At 45.9% G+C, this 18330-nt stretch overlaps 2 protein-coding genes across 3 annotated transcripts in view; both read right to left on the minus strand.

The window, feature by feature from the left end:
- Window positions 1-18330, minus strand: part of LOC121000842 (gastrula zinc finger protein XlCGF66.1-like) — a 57054-nt gene that overhangs the window by 23707 nt on the left and 15017 nt on the right. The window contains exon 6 of one of the 2 annotated variants that reach the window (XM_040431557.1): window positions 13287-13436. The exons of the other annotated variant lie outside the window; for it this stretch is intronic. Coding sequence (XP_040287491.1) covers window positions 13302-13436 — 135 coding nt within the window. The 3' untranslated portion in view covers window positions 13287-13301. Of the gene's footprint in view, window positions 1-13286; window positions 13437-18330 lie in introns of those variants that run through there. 2 annotated transcript variants of the gene reach the window in all.
- Window positions 3171-4360, minus strand: LOC121001548 (zinc finger protein 84-like; the record flags this gene model as incomplete). The annotated part of the gene is made up of 1 exon (XM_040432671.1): window positions 3171-4360. A coding segment is annotated over one exon (1140 nt), but the record flags the coding sequence as incomplete, so codon positions are not given.

An 18330-nucleotide genomic window follows, 5' to 3' on the forward strand; every position in this document is an offset into this window, starting at 1 on the left:
CTGGAGATGCACAGCTGTGTAGGGGTAGTAGTAGCGGCAGCAGCAGTACAGTATGGAACATGGACTGCTGTGACTGAGATGATGAGAGCTGTGACCTGTTACTACAGGCCGGACGGCTGGTGCTGACAGTGCTGCTGCTACCTCCACTACAGCCACCCACATTCTCACTGGTGACTGACATGGTATGGGTGCTTCCTCTTACATTACCCATCCACTGAACTCTGTCTTTCTTTTTAGGAACGGAGGCACCATTGCACCTGCACTGGTTATTCCAACCACAAGGCCCACAGCTAACTGCCAGACGTTAGAGGAGATCTCCTGCCTGTACAAGTCATTCCTTTCTCATCCATTGGCCAGAGCTCTATTTCGGGACTCTTTCGCATGCCAGAAAACTTCCCCGGGCCTAGAGGACCCAATTCATATTTAAACTGGGTTGTATTAACCATCTGCCAATGTACGGCCTACCGCCCACCCAAAACCTCAGTCTCAATTACTTTCTGGACCCAGGAGCCGTTAGTAGCCGTACAGCGCTGAGATGCCTATAGGTCCAGTGCTCTCCTAATTCAGCTAACCCTTTCCTCTGGTACCAGCTGAATGAGTAGAAGGACTTAGCTGGTGGATTGGGGACTATAGAGGAGATGGCACCTTTCCTCCACTCTGGGAACGCCGACTCTTTGCTTCTCTCTGCAATCTGCACCGCTCTTCTGTGTGGCTACTAGCTGTTTTACCTGGGAGCTGAATGAAGCCCCGGTTGCTGCACTGTTCGGAGGGCGGTCAGGTGTAGGAGCCTTGGTGGCGGCCATTGTAGCTGTGTCAGCAGAAAACATCCACTACCTGCTGCTGTGTGATCTGCTCTACCACTGCAAGTCCTGCCGCTGAGTCATCTTTCCCATCTGCTGCTTGGGGCCCACATGACTGCCCAAACCGGGCACACACTGCTTCTGAGCACCAGGAGTTGCATAAGGTACATTTTCCGGAAAAAGGGGAAAGGTGAAGGGGCAGTGGACTATTTTTGATGAGCACAGATATTTATCTCAAGTGGAGAAGCCAGAGCCACCCTTTGCCTTCTTTGAAACGATCCACAGTTTAACGAGTCCTGACACCATTTTTGTTTCTTTCTTCTCTTCATACTGAGCAGAAGAATGTCTGCACCTTTTTACAGCTGACTGATTGCAAGAACCGAAGACTAAGTTTGTTGTTCTGTCAAAAAGCAGTCCACTCTGCTTGGTTTAATACGGTGGCGTACTAAGGGGGGGGGGGGGTCCGCCCCGGGTGTCAACTCTCTGGGGGGTGCCAGAAGCAATGAGCGCTTCCATCAATACAGACAGAAGAGCTCATTGCTGGAGCGCAGGGAGCTGGGTCCTGTCACTCACCGCTCATCTCCCCGCGCTCCTCCCCTCCCTCAGGCCAGCATCGCACAGAATGATGAAGAAGGAAGACTTCTCTCCGCTCCACCATTCAGCCTGCAGACACAGATCACGCTGCCGGCCTGTGTGGGTGGGGCCTGCAGCCTAGAATTCTGCATAATCTCCGCCCACGCCCACACCGTGCTGCAAAGCGATCTGTGCCTGAAGGGAAGAGAGGTATGTGAGCTTTTTATTACAAAGGGCATTACTACTATGATGGGGGCACAAAGGGCATTACTACTATGGAGAGGGCATTACTACTATGGAGGGGGCACAAAGGGCATTACTACTATGGAGGGGGGAACAGAGGGAATTACTACTATGAAGGGGGGCACAGAGGGAATTACTACTATGAAGGGGGGCACAGAGGGAATTACTACTATGGAGGGGGGCACAGAAAGCATTACTATTATGGAGGGGGGCATGGAAGACTTTATTACTAAGGAGGGAGGGGCAGAGGATTTTATTACTATAGAGGGGGCACTACTAATGTGAAGGGGCACAGAATCAATGGGCATTATTACTGTGAAGAGGGCACAGTGGACATTATTACTCTAAAGGGGGCACAGTGGGCATTATTACTATGGAAGGGGGCACAGAGGGCATTACTACTATGGAGGGTGGAAAAAGAGGGAAATACTAATGTGGAGGGGGCACAGAGGGCATTACTACTATGGAGGGGTGCACAGAGGGCATTACTACTATGGAGGCGGGCACAGAGGGAATTACTACTATGGAGGGGGCACAGAAAGCATTACTATTATGGAGGAGGCACGTAAGACTATTACTAAGGAGGGAGGGGCAGAGGATTTTATTACTATAGAGGGGGCACAGTGGGCACTACTAATGTGAAGGGGCACAGAATCAATGGGCATTATTACTGTGAAGAGGGCACAGTGGGCATTATTACTATGAAGGGGGCACAGTGGAGATTACTACTATGAAGGGGGCACAATGAGGATTATTACTGTGAAGGAGTCACAGAGGGCATAACTACTGTGAGAGGGCACACATCTGTACAAAACTACTGTGAAGGTTGTACAATGAGGACAATACTACTGTAAGGGGGTACAATTATTTCAAAGTATTGGGGTGAGGGGGGGCAGAGAAAAGACCAGCCCAGATTGACAAACACCCTAGACATGCCACTGATAAAACTCCTCCATTTCCTAGGTCTCTCCATCTGAAAATGTGAAATCAACAATAAATGTTTCAGATGTTCTAGGACATCATGCTGGAAGGCGTCACAGGCTGCAACGAAAATTCCAAAAAGGCATAGTGTGGTTACCAGACTGATCGAGTGGAACACAACAGGCAAACACCTCTCCTCCGAGTCCTCTCCACTTCCCTCAAACAATTTAGTTGTGGGATTAAGGGTATTATTATTCCCCAGATGTCCCTTACCATTTGCTGCAAATGAGTCCAATGGGTCTGGGAATGTTCACAACTTCATAACCCAGGTAGTAAACCCAAGATTTTGTTAACTGATGACCTATCCTCTGAAATATTTCCAATATATTTATTATATAATTCATGGACGATCACGGTTACCGGTTTTCCTTATGTCATGGCAAATAGTCACATGACACAAGGGGATCCAGTCTCCACCGCGGCCAGTGTCGGCTGTGGCAATGTCAAACCAGATGAGCCCAGCCGAGAATTATAACAGCAGTAACTACACTTCTGAATATACTGATATTTTCTTTTAATTCCTGCTTCAATATATATGCAATATTTTTATAACAAAGCAGAGTCTTCTATAAATGATAGCAAGAAAAAATATGGAAATTCATGGCATATTTTACAGGAAGGATTCAGAATTGGTTGTTCCCTGTGTGAATTCTCTGATGTTGGACAAGAGATGATTTTTGAGTAAAACATTTGCCACATTCTGAACACAAAAACGGCTTCTCTCCTGTGTGAATTCTCTGATGTCTCTCAAGACTTGATTTCTCAGTAAAACATTTCCTACATTCTGAACATGAATACGGCTTGTCCCCTGTGTGAATTTTCTGATGGCTCTTTAAAGATGATTTCTGAGTAAAACATTTGCCACATTCTGAACATGAATACAGCTTCTCCCCTATGTGAATTTGCCGATGTCTCTCAAAACTTGATTTCTCAGTAAAAGATTTTATACATTCTGAACATGAATACGGCTTATCCCCTGTGTGAATGCTCTGGTGGCTCTGAAGATGTAATTTCCGAGTAAAAGATTTACCACATTCTAAACATGAAAATGGCTTCTCTCCTGTGTGAATTCTTTGATGGTTTTCAAGATGTGTTTTTCTAGTAAAATATTTTCCACATTCTGAACACGAAAACGGCTTCTCTCCTGTGTGAATTCTCTGATGGCTCTCAAGACTTGATTTCTCAGTAAAAGATTTCCTACATTCTGAACATGAATACGTTTTGTCCCCTGTGTGAATTCTCTGGTGGCTCTGAAGATGTGCTTTCCGAGTAAAAGATTTTCCACATTCTGAACATGAATACGGCTTCTCTCCTGTGTGACCTCTTTGATGTAGAAGAAGAACTGACTTTCTAGTAAAGGATTTCGCACATTCTAAACACGCAAACGGCTTCTCTCCTGTGTGAATTCTCTGATGGCTTTCAAGACTTGATTTATCAGTAAAAGATTTCCTACATTCTGAACATGAAAACGGCTTCTCTCCTGTGTGAATTCTGTGATGGTTTTCAAGATGTGATTTTCTAGTAAAACATTTTCCACATTCTGAACATGAAAACGGCTTCTCTCCTGTGTGAATTCGCTGATGGGTTTCAAGATGTGTTTTTTTCGTAAAACATTTTCCACATTCTGAACATGAAAACGGCTTCTCTCCAGTGTGAATTCTCTGATGGTTTTCCAGATGTGATTTGTTAGTAAAACATTTCCCACAGTCTGAACATGAATACAGCTTCTTCCCTGTGTGATGTCTTTGATGTTGAAGAAGGCCTGATTTCCAAGTAAGGGCTCTTTCACACCTGCGTTATTGTCTTCCGGCATAGAGTTCCGTCGTCGGGGCTCTATGCCGGAAGAATCCTGATCAGGATTATCCTAATGCATTCTGAATGGAGAGTAATCCGTTCAGGATGCATCAGGATGTCTTCAGTTCCGGTACGGAACGTTTGTTGGCCGGAGAAAATACCGCAGCATGCTGCGCTTTTTGCTCCGGCCAAAAATCCGGAACACTTGCCGCAAGGCCGGATCCGGAATTAATGCCCATTGGAAGGCATTGATCCGGATCCGGCCTTAAGCTAAACGTCGTTTCGGCGCATTGCCGGAGCCGACATTTAGCTTTTTCAGAGTGGTTACCATGGCTGCCGGGACGCTAAAGTCCTGACAGCCATGGTAAGTGTAGCGGGGAGCGGGGGAGCAGTGTACTTACCGTCCGTGCGGCTCCCCGGGCGCTCCAGAGTGACGTCAGGGCGCCCCAAGCGCATGGATCACGTGATCGCATGGATCACGTCATCCATGCGCATGGGGCGCTCTGACGTCATTCTGGAGCGCCCCGGGAGCCGCACGGACTGTAAGTATACCGCTCCCCCGCTCCTACTATGGCAACCAGGACTTTAATAGCGTCCTGGGTGCCATAGTAACACTGAAAGCATTTGGAAGACGGTTCCGTCTTCAAATGCTTTCAGTACACTTGCGTTTTTCCGGATCCGGAGTGTAATTCCGGCAAGTGGAGTACACGCCGGATCCGGACAACGCAAGTGTGAAAGAGGCCTTAAACATTTGCCACATTCTGAGCATGAATACGGCTTTCTCTGAGCTCTTTGGGTTCCAGAACCTCTTCTGTGAGTTTCATTCTGAGTACGAGTATGTGATAAATTAAAAGATCGGACCTGTATTAAAGGATGAGATGATAGATTTTTGCTGTGAAGGTCTGAGGGTACATCTGGGATAATGGCACGCTCTTCATATGTATCTGATATGACACCTGGATCAACTGCATTATAATATGTAGATATGAGATGTTTCTCCAAGCGCCCAGTACAGTCATCTACCAAAAACAAAAAAAAAATGTATTACTTTTTTTAATTATTGAAGGCAGCTATCAAAATTCATAACTGATGAGAGAGGCTAGAGGGTGATGTCTAATTGTGTCATGTGATCCAACACCTAAAAACAGAATGGCCCTAAGTACATAGAAGGGTCGGACAAGAAGAATAGAGCTGTTACAACAGGCAAGAGTCAGCCAATCATATGCACAGGTTTCTCACATCCTGGAGATCAATCATCTAACACGGGGATGCTCAATCTGCGGCCCTCCAGCTGTTGCAAAGCTACAACTCACAGCATTCCCTAATAGCTGTAGGTTGTCCAGGCATGCTGGGAGTTGTAGTTTTGCAACAGTTGGAGGGCCGCAAGTTGGGCATCCGTGATCAAACAGAATACTGCAAAAAAGATTCTTTGCCCGGCGTCAGGAGGAGGAGGAGACGCTGCCCCCGTCCATGAACAGCATACAACAATTGATGGCAATGTTACAGCAGAAAGAATAAGAAGGGGCCAAGTCCATAACCTATACTGATGCTGTGATGTGGGACCAGTTTAGGTTATATATCAGAAATCAACCATGGCAAAAGGTACAGATGTGAGAAACTCATAGTTACATTGCCTTAAGAGGCGACACAGGTTCATCAAGTTTATTCTATTTTGATCAACTCAAGTGAGAACCTGAACGGACTATACACCAGTTGTTGAAGGCAGAAATAACCTTAGGAAAGAAGAAGCAAGCCAACTGAAAAATTTAATAACTGACTCTAGCATTATAACAATGTCATTGTATGCAACAGAGGTGTCAGGAGGGCCAGGAAACCTACCCCCTATTAGAGGTATGGCAGCCCAATCCTCCCAATTTTGAAACCAGAAGGTACCCGGGGCCTGTATGGACGACACATATGTTGACACCTTGCACATTCAGAATTTGGACACCAGAATCCAGTGCAATCCAGAGTGTATGTGACATGAGGCCTGTGAAATGCTGCACAGAGGGACACCGGGACACATCCAGGAGATTCATGGAAGAGACCTGTCACCCTGATATTACTGAGCAAGTCCTGGAGAGTCACAGCGCAGACCTGAGGGAATCGTTACCACCTTAGTGTAATGGGCTAGAATCAGCAGGAACACTCCTATGGTTTCATCTTCTCCTGTCTACTAGTATGTTTGGGGCAGTTGCTATGTATTATACAGTAGCTGATCTCTTGCTCAGCCGACCTCTCTTCTGTAGCTCACCTTGGTTGGAGAGGAGCTCCTGACTGGTTAGCCTCGCTGTAAATATTCCTAGTTTCTGCAGGGGGCTGCTGGTTATAGTGTAAGCTCTGTGCTTTCGAATCCAGTAATCATTTTATTTTCTAGTATCTCTCCTAGTATTCTTCATCAGTGTAGTTTTGTTCGTATTTTTAGTCCATTCTTAACCTCTGATTCTTGTAGTCGTTGTGTGTGGTTGGGGGGAGGGGATGTTCCATGTTTCAATCTGTCCTGCCTTTATTCTAGTTCAGCTCTGCTCAGTTTGGGTTGGGTCTTAGTGTCCTCCTGTTGTCTGTTTTAGGAGCAATTCACACATCCGCAATACACCCGGCACGCACTCCCATAGAACATGTCCTTTTCTTGTCCGTAGCTGTGGACTGGAAGTTCGGAGCCCCGCTACGGAAATGCGGAGTGTGCTCTCGGCATTCATTCCGTCCATATAAAGAATTAATGGGTCTGCACCCGTTCCGCAGAATTGCGGAACGGGTGCAGATACATTCATACGGACGTGTGAATGGACCCTTAGAGACTAGGATTTTTCATAGGAATGTCTTAAGGGACAGTGAGGGTCAGTGATGTCTGGTATCAGGGTCAGCATGTAAGGACAGATCTAGGGAAAGTTTTAGGGAAAGATCCAGTCAGTGCCACATATTGTCTGTTCAATAATCCGTGCACCATATAACCCCCATCATCCGTCTGTTCCATTGTCTGATTAACATCCCCATCCTGGTCCAGTCAGGGTCATTATGGTTACAGACTCATCTCTGCTTCATTTAGTGGTCACTACTCACCTGGGCTCTTATCTGTAGGGATCTCCTCCTTGTATTCCTCATCGCCCCTCACATCTGTCTCTGTAGGAATCTCCTCCTTGTATTCCTCATCGCCCCTCACATCTGTCTCTGTAGGAATCTCTTCCTTGTATTCCACATCGCCCCTCACATCTGTCTCTGTAGGAATCTCCTCCTTGTATTCCTCATCGCCTCTCACATCTGTCTCTGTAGGGATCTTCTCCTTGTATTCCTCATCGCCCCTCACATCTGTCTCTGTAGGGATCTCCTCCTTGTATTTCTCATCGCCCCTCACATCTGTCTCTGTAGCATTAATATTGTTCAGATCTTTATCCTGATTCAAAATATGTGAAACAAATATTGTGAATTACAGGACAGTTGGACAAGTTGAGTGGAATGTTTTAGATGCCTACAAAAGATCATTAAAAGAGTTATCCAACTTTAAACTTGTGTAATAGACCCCTTCAGAGAGGCGGACCCCCGGTGGAGTTCATACTTACTTGGTCCCTGCCTCTGTGTTCTGGCTTCATTGCTCCACTGTCGACTCTACAGGTGCTGGGTCTGTGGAAATCAACACATTGTTGACAGGGGGGCGGGGGGTGGAGATAGTTGGGGGGTTGGGAGCAACTGCTGCAGCCAAGGACTGGCAGCAGCGGTGACCTGTGACCAATGTGGCACATGACTGAGTGACTTACTGCATGGGTGGCAGGTGCTCCCTTGCCCTGTCATCAATTGGATGTTGATTCTCAGAGACCAGGAATCTGCAGAGGTGCCCATGTATCGATGGAGCTGGAACCCACCAGCAGGGATCAGGTGAGTATGAATCCAGCCACTCTGAAGGGGTCTGTTAAATAATTGGGCTGGATAAACTCTTTAAAGGGATTATCCCACAAATATTGAAGTAGGAATTCTACCAGCGACTGGTTTCTCTGGAGGCCTACATGACAGCACCACATGGAGATTGCCCTTCTAGTCTTCTGCAGGGACAGGACCACAGAGAGATTACAAGGCTCCTCTCACCATCTCCCTCCAGTGTTTTCTGAAATACTACATCAGGATGGATGCAACTAAATATGTATTTACTCATTTCCAATGACACCACATTGAGCGATACCAGATAAGCATGTGGTTGAGGGAGAAGAGAGTCTGGGTCAAATCTCTCAAGGGTTAACTCCTGATTGTATTAGATGTCCAGTCTGTAATAAAGCTTGCCCGAGGCGCTGCTCTACAGATCTGATCAGTAGATGCCTCTGCTCTCTCTGGTATGAGTGGCTTTAATACCATCTGGACCAGGAACTCTTTGCGAATTACAGAATTATTGGATTGCAGTCTTCACCCACCTCGCCGAGATGGTCTCTGAGACCTTCTTCTCATTGTTCCTTCCTTCCTCTCAAGGCATCTAAATATTTCCTATTAAACTTTTGACATCTAAGATGTGGAATCACCATTGTTAGGGGATGCATTGAAAAGATGGAAAAAACATCTCTTGGTTAAGGTGAAAAGCTGAGGCAATTTTAGGGAGAAAGGTCGGATACACTTTTAGGATTATCTTATTGAAATTTTTGAGGTAAGACTCACCGATGCAAAAGGGCTGTACTTTCCCTACCCTACGGGCCAAGGTAATGGCATCTGGGAAAACAGCTTTAAGGGACAAGAATCTCAAACTCAACTCCTCAAGAGTATCACAGAGACCACTGAAATTAGGTCCCAAAGAGGAATGGATTGTTTTATGGCTGGTCTGATCCAGGATGTAGCCTTAATGAACATTTTGATCCATCTATAGTCTGCAAGGGAAAGGTCCAGAAAACAACCCAGGGTTGAGATCTGTACCTTTAGGCTACTGGGTCTAATGCCATTATCATATACTGTTACACATCAGTGTGTGTACACACAGCATAGGAGGGAAAGGGATGAGGGAATAAGGCCTGGAAACTAGGGAACGAGCAGGACACCTCCGAGAGCAACCCTAATCAAAGTCCTGACTATGCGACAGGCTGTTCACGGGCCGAAACAGCCTGCCGCTAATGTAAAAGTAGCCTAAAAAAGAGACCGAACATTCAGATTCGTACCAGGAGCAAAATCTCTTTTAAACCTCCCTGTAACCTGGTGAGGTAACTTCCTTGGGACTCTGCTGTAAGGAATTTTCAGGATTTCACTCTCAGGATTCAAGCTTTCAGGATTTCTGCATCTGGACCTTTCGATACAGAAGAGGGCCCTGGAGAAGAAAAATATTTAATCTTAGATACAGAGGTACTGGGTCTTCCAGAAATAAATACTTCAGGATCGGGAACCAGCTGTGCTTTGGACAGAATTAAGTAATTTGAATGACACTGGTTGCTTTTAACCACATATTCTTGAGGACGGCCGGAATAAAAGGAAAAGGAGGAAATGAGCATGCTAGGCCCATATTCTATTCCTGAGCACCTCATCCCGTTTTGCTGGTATCCATAGGGACTTACATTCCAAAGAATCCTTCATTACAGGTTTTCTGGGAAAGTCCATGAAAGTAAAGCCTGTCTTCTCACTCTGGGAAGAAGAATTGTTTGGTTTAGGCTGTAAGAATCACTTTCTGGAGAGAACAGACATGAAAATGACTCCAAAGAATTGTGGAGATGCAGAAGGTCATTGACCCCAAGATGTTCATAGCTTCCTTTAATAAGCAGTGGCTCTTTCTCCAGAAGACTGATATTTTTCCCCTGTATCATCTCAAGTTTGAGAATTGGCAGAAATGAGTGTTGGTCATAAAATCTTCCTGGTGTCTGGAGAGAAATCTGATTTCTTGATCTTCACGATCCAGAATTGGAGTGGATTCTGCCATCAAGAGAAAATAGTCCAAACTATGGAACTATGATGATATCTCTTTCTCTGAGGAAGGCCAGGATCTCTACTACCAGGTTTTTGAAAAGTCATTGGGCAGAGGGGGCCAACAGAGAGGGCTCTGAGTGCTGCCTCTGGCACCCGCGCCATTGGTTCGTCACCACTGATCTAGGCTGTTCTGACTTAGCTTTTAGGAAATGTTGGGCGCACTGGTTATGTTAGTGCAGGTAGAGTTAACAAGCTCCGGACTACCAGTAGAGAGGATCGTGTGATCTATCGACAAGAATAAGCAACTCCCATAATTCTGTTGTCCATAACCTAGACACAGGTGGCCCCTAGTAGTGGTACGAGGGGCACTAACAGCTCAGCGATATGTGCAGGACATCCTGCCGCCACATGTATTCTTCTCATAGCACTTTTCAGCTGGATAATACTCTCCTGCGCACAGCGAGGCTTCCCCAGGAATGTGTCTGTGACGAGACCAATCTCGCCACATTGCACTGGAGAAGCCTTGTGTCCCGCCTGCTCCGTTTAGACTATGGCCCCATGTTGAAACGCTTGATTTTCCCCTGCAAAGACATAAAAGCCGGGTCATTTGGTACTTCCCCTATTTGAACAGTGATACCCGAGATAGCTATGCCATGGAGCCCATTCGGATAACGAAAGACTATGTGAAAGAATTTGGCTCCATGTATTCGTGTAGTCTGAGTGCCATTCACCTAATAAAATGCACTCAGACCTGAGCTATCTGGGGATATGTTAAATGTCTGTGTTTACTGTAATGGTTGTGACATTGTATATTTGAATAGTGATTTCTGTCCTGTTGTCCCCACGTGTACAATGGCGATTTCCTTTTGTCCTGAGAGATAATTGAATTACTCCTCGGTTGTCTCCAGGGCAGAGAGAATGAAACCAGGATGCATTTTGGGGATGTATTGTGTCTGTGTATCCTGAATTGCTGCTTATCTGTCCTGTGTCACAGTCTTCCATCTGGTCCCCCTAGGGGAGTGTCCACCAGATGGGGACCTGCATAAATACGGGCGGGTAGCCCTTAGTAAAGAGAGATTCAGATATACCCTCAACACAGAGCTTGGTCTCGTTCTTGGGGGGATTTATTATATGCTGTTCCAGTCTGACTGCTAGGAGTGTAAACCTTTCATATGGTTTTTCCTATTCGGCTGTATGCAGCATTCACATGGTTTCCAGTTCGGGAGATTGGTGTCTTTAGTAGCTGCCTTTGCATCTGAAAAGGGAATATCTCTTAAACGGCTTTTACCCCCTTTTATGCCCGGGATGCCGTTACAGTGTCCTCCTATTTTATTGCCTATAAAGCATTTATGTGAACAGCTGAAATGAGAGCTTAAGCAACCTATGAGTGTGAGGGATCTACAGGTGAATCTGTAACATCTGTTGGCAAATGTACCTTAGGATACCATGCTGAACATGTATGTCTCCTTGCTCAACCATATTGTCTCCAGGCTAGAGGCCGTATCTCATCTTGTGTCAAGGCTAGAGGCCGTATCTCATCTTGTGTCAAGGCTAGAGGCCGTATCTCATCTTGTGTCAAGGCTAGAGGCCGTATCTCATCTTGTGTCAAGGCTAGAGGCCGTATCTCATCTTGTGTCAAGGCTAGAGGCCGTATCTCATCTTGTATCCATGCTAGAGGCCGTATCTCATCTTGTCTCCAGGCTAGAGGCAGCCCAACAGGGTCCTAAAACCTCCTTGGAATTGGACAATTTTCACCAATAAATGTCTCCATTTCTGTAATATTGGGAACCCTTACATTTATCATCATTACAGTCACACTGGGAAAGTTTCATCCCAACATCTCCTTCTTGGTGCAGGATTTTGGTCAATGAGTGTATATACAGATGGGCTCCTACCACTCATGTTCTCATAAAGCTCCTCCCCTTTTCCTCCAGGAGAGTATCTTGGATGGATGTGAGTCCTGAACCTGGGGACTCAAGCCTTCAGATGCTCCACACTGCCTGCCAGGATCTTCTGAGGACAAAGCCAGAGCTCAAATAGGGAAGCAACATACCCGACATCAAACCTGATGGGAAGGGTCTCTTCAGCAGGACATGACCATCCCATACAGCTGATTTAGAAAGGGTCTGGGATGGACTAGGGGACCACTACCATGGAAGTAAAGGGAAGAAACCCCCATACAACCCTAGCAAAGATCCTACAATAACAGGAAAATTCCACTCAGGAATCCTCTCTGCACCTGTCCTCTGTAGAGACAGGAAGAGCACTGGAGGCTGGAGCTGCCTATTGACTTCTCTGTGTTCTAGTCCCTACAGAAGACCAGAAGGACAACCTACATATGGTGCTGTCATGGAGAACGTCCTGGAAAAAGTTATCTGGAGTAGTACATACAACACTTGAAGTACAGAAATGCAAAAACCGCTGCTCTCCAGTATAATATTCATCCTTTTTAGCTTCTTTACTCCCTCCTCTGCAGCTCTGGTCTCTTCATTCTCTGTGGGTGGGCAGCAGCTCATCCCATGTGACCATCAAGCACCTGCATCTCCCAGGAGTGCGCTGCAGCCAGCTCTTCCTAAGCCCCTCTCCCCTCCCCCCGTGTAGAGATACAGCTATATACCTCCATGAATATACAAGTAAGGATGAATGAAAGGAGTCTGCACTGCTTCTCCACGAGATGACTGCACCGGCACTGACAGGAGGAGGGAGCAGAGAAGATACTGAGCATGTGTCCATCCCTGAATGCAGGAGAAGGTGGACCAGAAACCTAGTCACAGAAGAAACAGCAGGGGGCGCTACCAGAAGGAAGATGTACAGATCATAAAAATGCAACCAATATTATTACTGCATGTACATCGTAATAAACTTCATCAGAAATGCCCCATTCACTGCACTGTGATACTTGTTATGTAATAACCCCTTTAATTATCATGACAACCACAAATGACCCGACAACAGTCGTCGTCTGAGCCTAATGGCTGCAGGTCTCCCAGAGGCTGGACCTGATATTAGATGGCGGCTCACAGCCAATAACCTTGTACACATGCTTCCTCAGCACGGCCGGACATGCTGCAGGTGGTTTCCGTGGAGGAGATCGGCTTCTACCAGACGCGTCCGGACTCGTTCCTCTCGGGGACATAAATCTATTGGCTCCTTATTCCCACCAGTGGTCTCCATAGCCAGAGACTTGTAGGAAGAAGCAGAGAACATAAAGAGTCTGTGGTCGGCTGTAATCCCGCCATCTCCAGCTCATTACACCAGTATAAACCAGTATAAGAAGTAAAGAGATAAGCAGGCATACTCATATATGGGTAGAATCTGATCTAATTGATTTATAGGAATAATATAGATGGTGCTAATTAAGAGATGAATAAAATCAATAGTCCAAAGTGTAATTCAATAAATTATTCCTTGGAGTAAGAATAAAAATATAAATATATATACAGTACAGACCAAAAGTTTGGACACACCTTCTCATTCAAAGAGTTTTCTTTATTTTCATGACTATGAAAATTGTAGATTCACACTGAAGGCATCAAAACTATGAATTAACACATGTGGAATTATATACATAACAAACAAGTGTGAAACCACTGAAAATATGTCATATTCTAGGTTCTTCAAAGTAGCCACCTTTTGCTTTCATTACTGCTTTGCACACTCTTGGCATTCTCTTGATGAGCTTCAAGAGGTAGTCACCTGAAATGGTTTTCACTTCACAGGTGTGCCCTGTCAGGTTTAATAAGTGGGATTTCTTGCCTTATAAATGGGGTTGGGACCATCAGTGGCGTTGAGGAGAAGTCAGATGGATACACAGATGATAGTCCTACTGAATAGACTGTTAGAATTGGTATTATGGCAAGAAAAAAGCAGCTAAGTAAAGAAAAATGAGTGGCCATCATTACTTTAAGAAATGAAGGTCAGTCAGTCAGCCGAAAAATTGGGAAAACTTTAAAAGTAAGGGCTATTTGACCATGAAGGAGAGTGATGGGGTGCTGCGCCAGATGACCTGGCCTCCACAGTCACCGGACCTGAACCCAATCGAGATGGTTTGGGGTGAGCTGGACCGCAGAGTGAGGGCAAAAGGGCCAACAAGTGCTAAGCATCTCTGGGAACTCCTTCAAGACTGTTGGAAGACCATTTCAGGGGACTACCTCTTGAAGCTCATCAAGAGAATGCCAAGAGTGTGCAAAGCAGTAATCAAAGCAAAAGGTGGCTACTTTGAAGAACCTAGAATATGACATATTTTCAGTTGTTTCACACTTGTTTGTTATGTATATAATTCCACATGTGTTAATTCATAGTTTTGATGCCTTCATAGTCATGAAAATAAAGAAAACTCTTTGAATGAGAAGGTGTGTCCAAACTTTTGGTCTGTACTGTATATACACTGCTCAAAAAAATAAAGGGAACACTTAAACAACACAATGTAACTCCAAGTCAATCACACTTCTGTGAAATCAAACTGTCCACTTAGGAAGCAACACTGAGTGACAATCAATTTCACATGCTGTTGTGAAAATGGGATAGACAACAGGTGGAAATTATAGGCAATTAGCAAGACACCCCCAATAAAGAAGTGGTTCTGCAGGTGGTGATCACAGACCACTTCTCAGTTCCTATGCTTCCTGGCTGATGTTTTGGTCACTTTTGAATGCTGGCGGTGCTTTCACTCTAGTGGTAGCATGAGACGGAGTCTACAACCCACACAAGTGGCTCAGGTAGTGCAGCTTATCCAGGATGGCACATCAATGCGAGCTGTGGCAAGGTTTTCTGTGTCTGTCAGCGTAGTGTCCAGAGCATGGAGGCGCTACCAGGAGACAGGCCAGTACATCAGGAGACGTGGAGGAGGCCAACAACCCAGCAGCAGGACCGCTACCTCCGCCTTTGTGCAAGGAGGAACAGGAGGAGCACTGCCAAAGCCCTGCAAAATGACCTCCAGCAGGCCACAAATGTGCATGTGTCTGCTCAAACGGTCAGAAACAGACTCCATGCGGGTGATATGAGGGCCCGACGTCCACAGGTGGGGGTTGTGCTTACAGCCCAACACCGTGCAGGACGTTTGGCATTTGCCAGAGAACACCAAGATTGGCAAATTCGCCACTGGCGCCCTGTGCTCTTCACAGATGAAAGCAGGTTCACACTGAGCACATGTGACAGACGTGACAGAGTCTGGAGACGCCATGGAGAACGTTCTGCTGCCTGCAACATCCTCCAGCATGACCGGTTTGGCATTGGGTCAGTAATGGTGTGTTGTGGCATTTCTTTGGAGGGCCGGACAGCCCTCCATGTGCTCGCCAGAGGTAGCCTGACTGCCATTAGGTACCGAGATGAGATCCTCAGACCCCTTGTGAGACCATATGCTGGTGCGGTTGGCCCTGGGTTCCTCCTAATGCAAGACAATGCTAGACCTCATGTGGCTGAAGTGTGTCAGCAGTTCCTGCAAGACGAAGGCATTGATGCTATGGACTGGCCTGCCCGTTCCCCAGACCTGAATCCAATTGAGCACATCTGGGACATCATGTCTCGCTCTATCCACCAACGTCACGTTGCACCACAGACTGTCCAGGAGTTGGCAGATGCTTTAGTCCAGGTCTGGGAGGAGATCCCTCAGGAGACCGTCCGCCACCTCATCAGGAGTATGCACATGCGTTGTAGGAAGGTCATACAGGCACGTGGAGGCCACACACACTACTGAGCCTCATTTTGACTTGTTTTAAGGACATTACATCAAAGTTGGATCAGCCTGTAGTGTGTTTTTCCACTTTAATTTTGAGTGTGACTCCAAATCCAGATCTCCATGGGTTGAAAAATTTGATTTCCATTTTTAATTTTTGTGTGATTTTGTTGTCAGCACATTCAACTATGTAAAGAACAAAGTATTTCAGAAGAATATTTAATTAATTCAGATCTAGGATGTGTTATTTTTGTGTTCCCTTTATTTTTTTGAGCAGTGTAATAGCCACTTATGGTAAAAAAATGGTAATAAATGGATAAATGTAGTCAATAAATGGAGTTCCACCGTATTATGAGGATATGTGGTGATGATCACAGATCTTGTATTATATCAGGAAATAGGAATCATTTATCTCTTTCACATAATCCCCTAGACTAGAATAACAGGGAATTACTATACCCACTGAGTCTTCTTCCTACGGACCAGTGAGATATTTGTATGATCTCCCATCTTACTCCATTTGTATAAAGGGATAGAAAGTTCTCATGCCCACTGGGTCTTTTGTATATACGGACCAGTGATACAATGAGGATATCTTCCTACTATACACTATGGGACTATAAATCATTCAAACCTAGGAGCAACATAACACTGAAAGCCCATATAGATCTATACAATTACAGAACACACAAACAACCATAACTACATGTGTTCAATCATATTTATTATCATTTTTATCCATCTTTCAGAGCAAGGTGTTTGATCTATCAACCAGTCTGCAATTACAATAATTCTCCTATATTATACATCCAGCAATTCAGAACGCCAAGTCCTACTCAATTTGTAAAATTGACTTAATTGGAAAGGCTAATTATACTATCAACTATGCAACAAGCTTTTACCCTACAATTTTTATTCTCCCATGCTACATCAGATTTTCTTCTCCTTCCCCTTTTTTGCCACATATGGATTTAACAATTAGAATCATTTTTTAGTTTTTCCATGCCTCATACGGTTTCAATGAGTGGATCATTGTGTCCCACCTCACTTTAATGATCAACCTCATTGAAAATGCTAAAGAGATCACAAATGAGATAATGACATCACCCTATAAATAATACATGGGTGATCACAATCCTCTACTTACTGATAAAGGGAGATTCTCCCTAAACGCGTCTAAGCAAAAGCCTATAGAGGATTGTCTACCACTAACTACGGTGCACCATCTCAACTACACCTAAGGAGCGCTCCGAGAAATATCGCGAGGACCGCGATCACATGACCACCCGCGTCACACTACAGACGCGAGAACCGCGCCCTGGGCGCCACGAGGAACTGAAGCCTTCATTACCAGATCGCGTTGGACATCACGATTTTTTCCAGGAACAGCTGATCGACATTGGAGGACTCGTCCTAGCAGCACCGGTTGGTGGGTAAGTGATCTCTGAAGCCGGAGACAGCGCGGAACGCCGCGCTCAGGCACAGAGCAACTTCTTTTCCCACAGCACCGTGCAGCATTACAGCTACTGGACTTTATATACATTGTTTTTGGGGGGAGTGGCCTGCGCGTTGATGGCGGCGGCTGCTTGAGACTGTAGCTCCGCTTCCCGCATATCCATAGCGGCTCAAATATTACTCCTGAGGGGCCCTGACACACACTACGGTTACTTACCTGGTTCCCAGAATGGGCAAGATTAGAAAGAGGCAGGCGCCGAAGAAAATGACTGAGTTCTTCCCCAGAACGCCACCGTCAAGCGTCGGAGCTGAGGGATCTCCCGCTTCTTCTCTGCAACTCCTGCTCCCTCCCCTGCAGCATGTGGAGGCCCATCGCTTCTCCTTTCTGCTGAAGCTGGGGCTCTCCCGATTACAGAGGAGACACTGCGCACACTGCTGGACTCCCTAAGATCCTCGCTGAAAGCGGACATCTCCAGCATGATCAAAGATCTGCAGCACGATATACAGGGAGTAGGAGATAGTCACCCACGTGGAAAGCAAGATGGCTGAATATGCTGCGTCACACAACTCTCTGATCGATGCGCATGAAGCGCTGGAGGAGGATGTGGCGGCCATAAAAGAAAAGATCCAGGATCTGGAAGATGGCCATAGGCGTAACAATGTGCGCATTAGAGGAGTTCCGGTGATGGTAGGCCCAGCAGAGCTGGAGTTTTACTTGCAAACTTTGCTTAAAGAAGCCGTGCCTGAGTTATCTGAGCGAGACCTACTGATTGACAGGATTCATCGTATCCCTAAGCCAAAGGGACTAGATCCTTCTCTCACGCGTGACGTCATAGCGCGAATTCACTTTTACCATACCAAAGATCACTTTCTTCGAAACCTGCGGCTAAATCCGACACCAACTGAAACCTGTCAGACCTGTCTGCAGCCACACTAGCGAAGAGGAAG

This window comes from Bufo bufo, chromosome 5 (genome assembly GCF_905171765.1).
Source record: "Bufo bufo chromosome 5, aBufBuf1.1, whole genome shotgun sequence".
Classification (NCBI taxonomy): Eukaryota; Metazoa; Chordata; class Amphibia; order Anura; family Bufonidae; genus Bufo; species Bufo bufo.